General features: G+C 38.7%; 1 protein-coding gene across 3 annotated transcripts in view; it reads left to right on the forward strand.

Annotated features, from left to right (window-relative positions):
* SYTL1 (synaptotagmin like 1) overlaps positions 1-12,573 on the forward strand; it is a 136,890-nt gene that overhangs the window by 69,467 nt on the left and 54,850 nt on the right. For all 3 annotated transcript variants that reach the window (XM_053707056.1, XM_053707058.1, XM_053707057.1), the window contains 6 exons: positions 8,577-8,607; positions 9,016-9,104; positions 9,188-9,292; positions 9,651-9,817; positions 11,972-12,074; positions 12,263-12,424. In XM_053707056.1, coding sequence (XP_053563031.1) covers positions 8,577-8,607; positions 9,016-9,104; positions 9,188-9,292; positions 9,651-9,817; positions 11,972-12,074; positions 12,263-12,424 — 657 coding nt within the window. The remainder of the gene's footprint in view (positions 1-8,576; positions 8,608-9,015; positions 9,105-9,187; positions 9,293-9,650; positions 9,818-11,971; positions 12,075-12,262; positions 12,425-12,573) is intronic.

The following is a 12,573-nucleotide window of genomic DNA, read 5'->3' on the forward strand; positions in this document are numbered from 1 at the left end:
GCTACAATATAATTATAATTTATATTGTAGCTATATTAGGGTTTATTTTACAGGTAAGTATTTAGCTTTAAATAGGAATAATTTATTTAATAAGCGTTAATTTAATTTTGTTAGCTTTAAATTATATTTAACTTAGGGGGGTGTTAGGGTTAGGGTTAGACTTAGCTTTAGGGGTTAATAAAATTATTAGAGTAGCGGTGAGGTCCGGTCGGCATATTAGGGGTTAATACTTGAAGTTAGGTGTTGGCGATGTTAGGGAAGGCAGATTAGGGGTTAATATTATTTATTATAGGGTTATTGAGGCGGGAGTGAGGCGGATTAGGGGTTAATAACTTTATTATAGTAGCGGTGAGGTCCGGTCGTCAGATTAGGGGTTAATAAGTGTAGGTAGGTGGAGGCAATGTTGGGGGCGGCAGATTAGGGGTTAATAAATATAATATAGGGGTCGGCGGTGTTAGGGGCAGCAGATTAGGGGTACATAGGGATAACGTAGGTGGCGGCGGTGTATGGAGCGGCAGATTAGGGGTTAATAATATAATGCAGGGGTAAGCGATAGCGTGGGCGGCAGATTAGGGGTTAATAAGTGTAAGGTTAGGGGTGTTTAGACTCGGGGTACATGTTAGGGTGTTAGGTGCAGACATAGGAAGTGTTTCCCCATAGGAAACAATGGGGCTGCGTTAGGAGCTGAACGCTGCTTTTTTGCAGGTGTTAGGTTTTTTTTCAGCTCAAAATGCCCCATTGTTTTCTATGGGGGAATCGTGCACGAGCACGTTTTTGAAGCTGGCCGCATCCGTAAGCACCGCTGGTATTGAGAGTTGTAGTGGCGGTAAATATGCTATATGCTCCCTTTTTGGAGCCTAACGCAGCCCTTCTGTGAACTCTAAATACCAGCGGTATTTAAAAGGTGCGGGGGAAAAAAAGCCAGCGTTAGCTACGCGGGTCATTACCGACAAAACTCTAAATCTAGCCGATAGAATGCGAGCTCAAATCTAGCCAATCAGATTGAGCTCGCATTCTATTGGCTGTTCCGATCAGCCAATAGAATGCGAGCTCAATCTGATTGGCTGATTGGATCAGCCAATCGGATTGAACTTGAATCTGATTGGCTGATTCAATCAGCCAATCAGATTTTTCCTATCTTTATTCCGAGTGGCTGATATAATCCTATCAGCCAATCGGAATTCGAGTGACGCCATCTTGGATGACGTCCCTTAAAGGAGCCTTCATTCGTCGGTAGTCCGTCGGGGAAGAAGGATGTTCCGCGTCGGCGGAATGAAGATGGATCCTGAAGAAGAAGATTGAAGACCCCGCTTGGAAGATGACATCGCTCGGATGGAAGACTTCTTCAGCGCCGCTTGGAAGATGACATCGCCCGTATGGAAGATTTCTTCATCGCCGCCTGGATGATGACTTCAATGGATGGAAGACTTCTTCAGTGCCCCTTGGAGGATCACTTCTGCCGCTCCGGATCTCCTCTTCGGTTCCATCGGTGGGTCGGCTGGCTGAAGACAACTCAAGGTAGGATGATCTTCAGGGGGGTAGTGTTAGGTTTATTTAAGGGGGGTTTGGGTTAGATTAGGGGTATGTGGGTGATGGGTTGTAATATTGGTGGGGGGGTATTGTATGTTTTTTTTCCAGGCAAAAGAGCTGAATTCTTTGGGGCATGCCCCGCAAAAGGCCCTTTTAAGGGCTGGTAAGGAAAAAGAGCTTTTCTATTTTAATTTTAGAATAGGGTAGGGCATTTTTTTATTTTGGGGGCTTTGTTATTTTATTAGGGGGCTTAGAGTAGGTGTAATTAGTTTAAAATTGTTGTAATATTTTTCTAATGTTTGTAAATATTTTTTTATTTTTTGTAACTTAGTTCTTTTTTATTTTTTGTGCTTTAGTTAGTTTATTTAATTGTATTTATTTGTAGGTATTGTATTTAATTAATTAATTTATTGATAGTGTAGTGTTAGGTTTAATTGTAGGTAATTGTAGGTATTTTATTTAATTAATATATTGATAGTGTAGTGTTAGGTTTAATTGTAACTTAGGTTAGGATTTATTTTACAGGTAATTTTGTAATTATTTTAACTAGGTAACTATTAAATAGTTAATAACTATTTAATAGCTATTGTACCTGGTTAAAATAAATACAAAGTTGCCTGTAAAATAAATATAAATCCTAAAATAGCTACAATATAATTATAATTTATATTGTAGCTATATTAGGGTTTATTTTACAGGTAAGTATGTAGCTTTAAATAGGATTCATTTATTTAATAAGAGTTAATTTATTTTGTTAGATTTAAATTATATTTAACTTAGGGGGGTGTTAGTGTTAAGGTTAGACTTAGCTTTAGGGGTTAATAAATTTATTAGAGTAGCGGTGAGGTCCGGTCGGCATATTAGGGGTTAATACTTGAAGTTAGGTGTCGGCGATGTTAGGGAGGGCAGATTAGGGGTTAATACTATTTATTATAGGGTTATTGAGGTGGGAGTGAGGTGGATTGGGGTTAATAACTTTATTATAGTAGCGGTGAGGTCCGGTCGGCAGATTAGGGGTTAATAAGTGTAGGTAGGTGGAGGCGACGTTGGGGGCGGCAGATTAGGGGTTAATAAATATAATATAGGGGTCGGCGGTGTTAGGGGCAGCAGATTAGGGGTACATAGGGATAACATAGGTGGCGGCGGTGTGCAGTCGGCAGATTAGGGGTTAAAAAAATTTTATAGAGTGGCGGCGATGTGGGGGGACCTTGGTTTAGGGGTACATAGGTAGTTTATGGGTGTTAGTGTACTTTAAAGCACAGTAGTTAAGAGCTTTATGAACCGGCGTTAGCACAGAAAGCTCTTAACTCCTGACTTTTTTCTGCGGCTGGAGTTTTGTCGTTAGATTTCTAACGCTCACTTCAGCCAAGACTCTAAATAACAGCGTTAGAAAGATCCCATTGAAAAGATAGGATACGCAAATGGCGTAGGGGGATCTGCGGTATGGAAAAGTCGCGGCTGGAAAGTGAGCGTTAGACCCTTACCTACAAGACTCTAAATACCAGCGGTAGCCCAAAACCAGCGTTAGGAGCCTCCAACGCTGGTTTTGACGGCTAACGCAGAACTCTAAATCTAGCCGTAAGTCTTTGTATTGCTAAAACATACTCAAGCTATCTTTCCCTTATTAAATACTGCAACCTGCTATTTTGGTCTTTTAGTTGCTATTTTTTGCAAGTTCACTTAAATGCTGTCATCTTCCTCTGTTCTAAATTTTACTTTTCACCATCTCTGCTATAGTCTTTCAAAATGCTTAAAGGGACAGTCTGGACAAAATTAAACTTTCATGATTCAGATAGGGAATGCAAACAACTTTCCAATTCACTATTATCATCAAATTTGCTTTGTTCACTTGATATTCTTTGTTGAAAGCTAAACCTAGGCAGGCTCATGGGATAATTTCTAAAACCTTGAAGGCCACCCCTTATTTCAATGCATTTGGCAGTTTTTCACAGCTAGAAGGCGTAAGTTAATGTGTGCCATACAGATAACATTGTAACCACGCTCGTGGATTTACCAGTGAGAGGGCACTGATTGGCTAAATGCAAGTCTGTCAAAAGAACTGAAATAAGGGGCAGTCTGCAAATGCTTAGATACAAAGTAATCACAGAGGTAAAAAGTATATTAATATAACCGTGTTGGTTATGCAAAACTAGTGAATGAGTAATAAAAGGAGTATCTATCTTTTTAAACAACAATAATTCTGGAGTAGACTTTCCCTTTAAACTGCACATTCTACTTCTTTGAAGACTACTATAAACAAACTATTCATACCTTTTATTTGAAATTTTTACTTGTGCCTGTAAAATTTACTACTGAAACTGCAACAATCAAAACAAACTAATCCTAAATATAATAATTACACTAAACACTATTTTGATTGGCTCTGTTTCTGTTGCATTGTAAATACTATCGCCTAGATTTAGAGTTCTGCGTTAGCCATCCAAACCAGCGTTAGGGGGTCCTAACGCTGGTTTTGGCCGCCCGCTGGTATTTAGAGTCAGTCAGGGGTCTAACGCTCACTTTCCAGCCGCGACTTTTCCATACCGCAGATCCCCTTACGCCAATTGCGTATCCTTTCTTTTCAATGGGATCTTCCCAACGCTGGTATTTAGAGTCTTGGCTGAAGTGAGCGTTAGAACTCTAACGACAAAACTCCAGCCGCAGAAAAAAGTCAGGAGTTAAGAGCTTTATGGGCTAACGCCGGTTTATAAAGCTCCTAACTACTGTGCTCTAAAGTACACTAACACCCATAAACTACCTATGTACCCCTAAACTGAGGTCCCCCCACATCGCCGCCACTCTAATAAAATTTTTTAACCCATAATCTTCAGAACGCACACCGCCGCAACCTACATTATCCCTATGTACCCCTAATCTGCTGCCCCTAACATCGCCGACCCCTATATTATATTTATTAACCCCTAATCTGCCCCCCCCCCAACGTCGCCGCTACCTTCCAACACTTCTTAACCCCTAATCTGCCGACCGGACCTCGCCGCCACTATAATAAATGTATTAACCCCTAAACCGCCTCACTCCCGCCTCAAAAAACCTATAATAAATAGTATTAACCCCTAATCTGCCCTCCCTAACATCGCCGACACCTAACTTCAAGTATTAACCCCTAATCTGCCGACTGGACCTCGCCACTACTATAATAAATGTATTAACCCCTAAAGCTAAGTCTAACCCTAACACTAACACCCCCCTAAGTTAAATATAATTTTTATCTAACAAACTAAATTAACTCTTATTAAATAAATTAATCCTATTTAAAGCTAAATACTTACCTGTAAAATAAACCCTAATATAGCTACAATATAACAAATAATTATATTGTAGCTATTTTAGGATTTATATTTATTTTACAGGAAACTTTGTATTTATTTTAACTAGGTACAATAGCTATTAAATAGTTAATAACTATTTAATAGCTACCTAGTTAAAATAATTACAAAATTACCTGTAAAATAAATCCTAACCTAAGTTACAATTAAACCTAACACTACACTATCAATAAATTAATTAACTAAACTATCTACAATTATCTACAATTAAATCAACTAAACTAAATTACAAAAAAACCCCACTAAATTACAAAAAATAAAAAAAGATTACAAGAATTTTAAACTAATTACACCTACTCTAAGCCCCCTAAAAAAATAACAAAGCCCCCCCCCCAAAATAAAAAAATGCCCTACCCTAATCTAAAATAAAAATTTAACAGCTCTTTTACCTTACCAGCCCTTAAAAGGGCCTTTTGCGGGGCATGCCCCAAAGAAAACAGCTCTTTTGCATTTAAATAAACATACAATACCCCCCCAACATTACAATCCACCACCCACATACCCCTAATCTAACCCAAACACCCCTTAAAAAACCTAACACTAAGCCCCTGAAGATCTCCCTACCTTATCTTCACCACGCCGGGTATCACCGATCCGTCCAGAAGAGGGTCCGAAGTCTTCATCCTATCTGGCAAGAAGAGGTCCAGAAGAGGGTCCGAAGTCTTCATCCTATCTGGCAAGAAGAGGACATCCGGACCGGTAGACATGTTCATCCAGGCTGTGTCTTCTAACTTCATCCATCCGGCGCGGAGCGGGACCATCTTGAAGCAGCCGACGCGGATCCATCCTCTTCTTCCGGCGACTCCCGACGAATGAAGGTTCCTTTAAGGGACGTCATCCAAGATAGCGTCCCTCGAATTCTGATTGGCTGATAGGATTCTATCAGCCAATCGGAATTAAGATAGGAAAAATCTGATTGGCTGATTGAATCAGCCAATCAGATTCAAGTTCAATCCGATTGGCTGATCCAATCAGCCAATCAGATTGAGCTTGCAGTCTATTGGCTGAACGGAACAGCCAATAGAATGCGAGCTCAATCTGATTGGCTGATTGGATCAGCCAATTGGATTGAACTTGAATCTGATTGGCTGATTCAATCAGCCAATCAGATTTTCCTACATTAATTCCGATTGGCTGATAGAATCCTATCAGCCAATCGGAATTCGAGGGACGCCATCTTGGATGACGTCCCTTAAAGGAACCTTCATTCGTCGGTAGTCGCTGGAAGAAGAGTATGGATCCGCGTCGGCTGCTTCAAGATGGTCCCGCTCCGCGCCAGATGGATGAAGATAGAAGACGCTGCCTGGATGAACATGTCTACCGGTCCGGATGTCCTCTTCTTGCCGGATAGGATGAAGACTTCGGACCCTCTTCTGGACCTCTTCTTGCCGGATAGGATGAAGACTTCGGACCCTCTTCTGGACGGATCGGTGATACCCGGCGTGGTGAAGATAAGGTAGGGAGATCTTCAGGGGCTTAGTTTTAGGTTTTTTAAGAGGTGTTTGGGTTAGATTAGGGGTATGTGGGTGGTGGGTTCTAATGTTGGGGGGGTATTGTATGTTTATTTAAATGCAAAAGAGCTGTTTTCTTTGGGGCATGCCCCGCAAAAGGCCCTTTTAAGGGCTGGTAAGGTAAAAGAGCTGTTAACTTTTTATTTTAGAATAGGGTAGGGCATTTTTTTTATTTTGGGGGGCTTTGTTATTTTTTTAGGGTGCTTATATTAGGTGTAATTAGTTTAAAATTATTGTAATCTTTTTTTATTTTTTTGTAATTTAGTGTTTGTTTGTTTTTGTAATTTAGTTTAGTTGATTTAATTGTAGATAATTGTAGATAGTTTAGTTAATTAATTTATTGATAGTGTAGTGTTAGGTTTAATTGTAACTTAGGTTAGGATTTATTTTACAGGTAATTTTGTAATTATTTTAACTAGGTAGCTATTAAATAGTTATTCACTTTTTAATAGCTATTGTACTGAGTTAAAATAAATACAAAGTTGCCTGTAAAATAAATATAAATCCTAAAATAGCTACAATATAATTATTTGTTATATTGTAGCTATATTAGGGTTTATTTTACAGGTAAGTTTTTAGCTTTAAATAGGATTAATTTATTTAATAAGAGTTAATTTATTTCGTTAGATAAAAATTATATTTAATTTAGGGGGGTTTTAGTGTTAGGGTTAGACTTAGCTTTAGGGGTTAATACATTTATTATAGTAGCGGCGAGGTCGGGTCGGCAGATTAGGGGTTAATACTTGAAGTTAGGTTTCGGCGATGTTAGGGAGGGCAGATTAGGGGTTAATACTATTTATGATAGGGTTTTTGAGGCGGGAGTGAGGCGGTTTAGGGGTTAATACATTAATTATAGTGGCGGCAAGGTCCGGTCGGCAGATTAGGGGTTAAGAAGTGTAGGTAGGTAGCGGCGACGTTGGGGGGGGGGCAGATTAGGGGCTAATAAATATAATATAGGGGTCGGCGATGTTAGGGGCAGCAGATTAGGAATACATAGGGATAATGTAGGTTGCGACGGTGTACGGAGCGGCAGATTAGGGGTTAATAATAAAATGCAGGGGTCAGCGATAGCAGGGGCGGCAGATTAGAGGTTAATAAGTGTAAGGTTAGGGGTGTTTAGACTCGGGGTACATGTTAGGGTGTTAGGTGCAGACTTAGGAAGTGTTTCCCCATAGGAAACAATGGGGCTGCGTTAGTTGCTGAACGCTGCTTTTTTGCAGGTGTTAGTTTTTTTTCCAGCTCAAACTGCCCCATTGTTTCCTATGGGGATATCGTGCATGAGCACATTTTTTAAGCTGGCCGCGTCCGTAAGCAACGCTGGTATTTAGAGTTGCAGTGGCGGTAAATTATGCTCTACGCTCCCTTTTTGGAGCCTAGCGCAGCCCTTCAGAGAACTCTAAATACCAGCGTTATTTAAAAGGTGCGGGGGGGGGGAAACATGCGTAGCTAACGCACCCCTTCTAACGCAAAACTCTAAATCTAGGTGTATGTTAGTTGTGCTGTTTGAACACTGAGGGCTAGATTACAAGTGGAGCGCTATTTTATCGCGGTAGCAATTAGAGCTTATAAAATTAACCAGGGATCAGATCTCTGGTTAATATTATAAATTTGCCCCAAATGCCCCCAAAATACAGTGTAGTGTATTTTATAAAAAAAATAAAAATTGTAGCATTTTTATTTTTTAATAAAATAACTGCACTAGGCAGTATTTTGGGGTTAAATTTGGCGGGTGTGGGGTGTTAGACTGTGCGCTGTCATGAGCGCAATGCTTCCCAGCAATGCGAACAGGAGTTCATGTTCGCATTGCTGTCAACTTGTAATACCAGCACACTTAAGCGTGTGCTGGTATTACTCAGTGAATCGCAAATATCCATTTCACAAAAGCGATATTTAGCGCTCCAGTTGTAATTAAGCCCTAACTTGAGTAGTTCTCTCTTATAGTTGCAGCTGTTTTAGACACCAGATCTGAATATACAGCTATCAATGTAAAAATGTTGTAATAGCAAGGTGTTTACTGCCCCTTTAACTGAATATTGCAAGTAATTAATAGTAACGTCAATGCTATATTAAAACTGTAATTACAATGTGCTCTTTGAAACTAAAACTGTCAACTTTAGGGTACTATCTGACAAATGTTAATGTATGTAACACTTTCTAAATTGATGTTAAATTGTCTTTTCTAATTTAGGAGGAAGACAGCTCCAAAGAGGATGAAGAAGGTGACACCCATACTCAGCTACTTATCCTACACCTCTCTATCTATATCTCATATTATACTAATTATTATATTTTATGTCTATCTCCTAGTAACTCCAATTGCTTGATTACATGGGATAAAAACACACACCTGCACTCCTATATAAAATATATTACACTCTATTTCTACTCTCTTTACAAAATCTTACACATCCTTCCTTGCTACTGTAAAGCTATGTTAAAGGCCTCACAAAAGCTGGAAATACCTAATGTCAACATTTTCAGTTGCTGTAATCCATCACTATACTTTTCTTTTTTCTTTATGTTTATGCCATATTTATTTTCTTTTACCCATCAACCCTGTCATAACTTGACTGTTCCTGTGTTACTGTGTGTTAATGGCCTGTGACATCATCACCATGTGACCACAGCCATCCCACCTTACCACTATCGGATCCCTAGTGTGGGGGAACAGGGCATGGAAGAGATTTACTTGTCACCAGTAACTATTACTGTAGAGGTGAGTGTGTATCCCAGTGACAGGCAGTATTTGTTGGTATGCCATGGTGGATGTCATTAAAAGAAAATATGTTTATTTTTCAGGAGAACAATATTTCTCAGGAATTAGTATTGAGGAATAGCCCAGAGAATGACAGGCACAGGAATCTTAATTACAGTCCGTCAGTTCCTACTCTAGGCAATAAATCTGTAAGTAACTCTACTTGATGCTCTATTTCACTATCATAAAACTTTTCATTATCAAACAGATAATTATCATATGCCATATGTACTGCATTTTTTACTTCCATTTTATTAGATATTTTGACTCTCAACTCTTGGTTATGGTCTATCATCTTAATCCAGTTATGTACTCATTTTCCTTTCTTTCTTCCTACTACAAATATAAATGACATGGTCTTCCAGTATCACTCATATCTATATGGTATCAACTTCCTATTTCTTTTGCCTTTCTGATTGATTCCAACGTGTCTTTCCCCCTGTCGGGTGCTAAATTCATTGTTTCTACATGCCAACAACCCATTTACGCATAATCTCTCCTCTTTAGCTCTCTGGCAGTATGATGAGTTTGTTCAGTGCAGGTGAAGTCCGGTCCCTGGAGGTTCGAGGCTGGATCCAGTTTTCTCTTCAGTATGATCCACCCAAGAAAGAACTAAGGGTTGTTGTGATACAATGTAGAGACCTTTCCCCTGCAAACAACCAGGGCTCTAGCCCGTGAGTATGGAGAATGGATGAGGGCAGCCTTGTTCAGTGGAGGGGAAAGAAATTATACTCCCTATCTTGTTCATTTGATATAAATACATTCACTAACATGTTTGTAAAATAATTTGTAAATATTGTTAATTTAAACATTTTGGAGCACTATATATTTGTGGCATTGGCAATGAAGGGGCTTGTAACTATAAAACGTTCGATCATGCATATAGAAATTAGGGATGTGTTACATACAAAAAATTTATATTGAATATTTGAGGATATTTGTTTCCCTGAATATTAATTTTTCATTTAGTTTAAAAAAATATACAGTATATATATATATATATATATATATATATCGATTTTTTGTTAAAATGTTCACCTGTAGCTACATACGTACTTTAAAAGTGTAAAATACTTACCTTATGCACTCTGGAGAGCGCGCTAACCTGATGGTCTTCTTGCCAGAGCCCTAGGTGCGCTAACAGGAGGCTTAGCGCATTCGGCTCACAGGACCTGCACTAAACTTAGTCCAGGTCCAGGGTGCCGAGCACACTAAGCCTCATGCCCGGGACCTGTCAAGAAGAGGATCGGATTAGACCTGATCTCCAGAGCGCATAAGGTAAGTATTTTGCAATTTAAAAGTATTTTAAAGGAAACAAATTTCGTCAGTATTTTTTGCTTTATCTAAATTTCATTTGGATATTCGTTTACAAAAACAAATATCCGATTTTCCATACAAATGTAAATTCGTCCGAAAACCAAATTCACATCCCTAATAAAAATCAATAGTGTAGATCAGGGTTGATGGTCTGGACTAAACCCAAGGGTTCATGTGAAGGGAAGTAAAGGGGTTTTCTGGGGCACAGCTATCTACAGGAGACTGAAAGGAGTAAATTAGGACAAAAAAAAAAACAGTTTAAAGTGAGCACATAATTAAAATGCAATGTTTTATAGCAGATTAATATGTATTGTTTTCAGTGTACATTGTTTTTTTCCTATCACTGTAGTCAATCTATCTCTTATTATGAGGCAACCTTGCAATCAAAGCATTTGTGAATCACATTAGTCAGGCCTGCAAAGACAAAGATTTTTTCCCAAATGCCACTGAACTGAGAGAAAGCATCAAGCATGCCAAGGAATTTTACATGAAATACAATACAAAACCATTACATAATGTTTAGAATTTGTATAGCTTATTGCCTTTCTATGCACAATATAAAATATACAGGCTAAACTAAATAAAACACACATCCCTGCACAAACTATACTGCACTACATTTACTTCTCCTCAGTCAGAAATATAGAAAATCTCTTTTTAAGCTGCAGAGCTGCTAATGGAATATTTTCCTTTTTTCATCCCCTAATGAATCATTGTAGTTCTCCTGGATCTCATACTAGTAGCTAACGGGGCAAATGAGGTTTACTGCATCTAGTTCACTTTGTTACATTCATATGCAGCCTCTGTATTCTCACCAGCTGTTATATTATTTTGTGCAGCTGGCTCACCAACAAATGGAGGTCTACGAAATATGCTGTATAAAATAAGATTTGCTGAAGAGACTGTTTGTGAATGTAGCTCATTTTATTCTTGTTACGTGTTTCTCCAGATTTGCCAATCCCTATGTTTGTTTGTTTTTGCTGCATATTAAGCAAAACTAACTTATCTCTTAATTCATTGTGAATTACACAGCAATATAAGTTTTTATAGAAGTTTATTTTCTGAAAAATCAGTTATTGAATTTTTTTTTTAAAATGGACAGTTAAGTCCATTGGATAGAGGGTGACATTTTAAACAATTTTCATATTTATTTCTAAAATCAGTTTTACTTTGGTATCCTTTGTTAAAGAGTAATCCTAGGTGAGGTCAAGGTCATGCACATATCTTTATCCATTTGTCAGCAGTGTTTGCAAAAATGTTTATTGCAGTGTTGTACATAGTTGCAAACATTGCTGCCATTGAATCTTAGGTTATCTAGGGAGGGTGTATGACCCATCCCTGCATTCCCTGGTCTTCGGTTTTGAGAAACATACAAAGCAAACATGAAGTTACGTTGATGGGAGTGGAGGGGTTCAGGAGGGGGGAGGGCAGCAGATCTCCTACTGTCTGGGGCAGCATAACAACTAAAAACACCACTGATACATACATATGTTTTCACATCTTTTTTACAGCTATGTGAAATGTTATTTGCTTCCTGACAAATCCACACAGGGAAAGAGGAAGACAAAGGTGAAGAAGAAGAGCCTGGATCCCCTGTTTAATGAGACACTCAAGGTCTGCTATTGACAGTTATGTCATTTTCCTCACCGTTTCTTTCCTCAGTGTGTACTTCTGTTAGGCGGGTTACCCTCTTCTAACCACCCCCCTTCATGCTATGTCTCTTGTATTTTCCTTGTTGAGACTGATAGTTTAGTTCCTCACCGTTTTATTTCATATTGACGATCTTGTTCCTCTTTTTACAGTACAAACTTGAGCGCTCAGAGCTGCCAAGCAGGGTTCTGAATTTGTCCGTTTGGCACAGAGGATCCTTGGCAAGGAACCTGTTTCTAGGAGAGGTGGAGATGGATCTGGGGTCTTGGGATTGGAGTCAGACCCAGCCAAACTGGTATAATCTCCAGCCAAGGGTAAGCATCACTTTTTAGGCAAGTTACCTGTAATTTTATTATTATTAATCATTTATTTGTATAGCACCATATAAATTGAATATAACATTTAAATATCAAATGTAAATTTAGTTTAATTAAAGGGACATGAAACCCATTTAGAAATGCAT

This window comes from Bombina bombina, chromosome 3, assembly GCF_027579735.1.
Source record: "Bombina bombina isolate aBomBom1 chromosome 3, aBomBom1.pri, whole genome shotgun sequence".
NCBI lineage: Eukaryota > Metazoa > Chordata > Amphibia > Anura > Bombinatoridae > Bombina > Bombina bombina.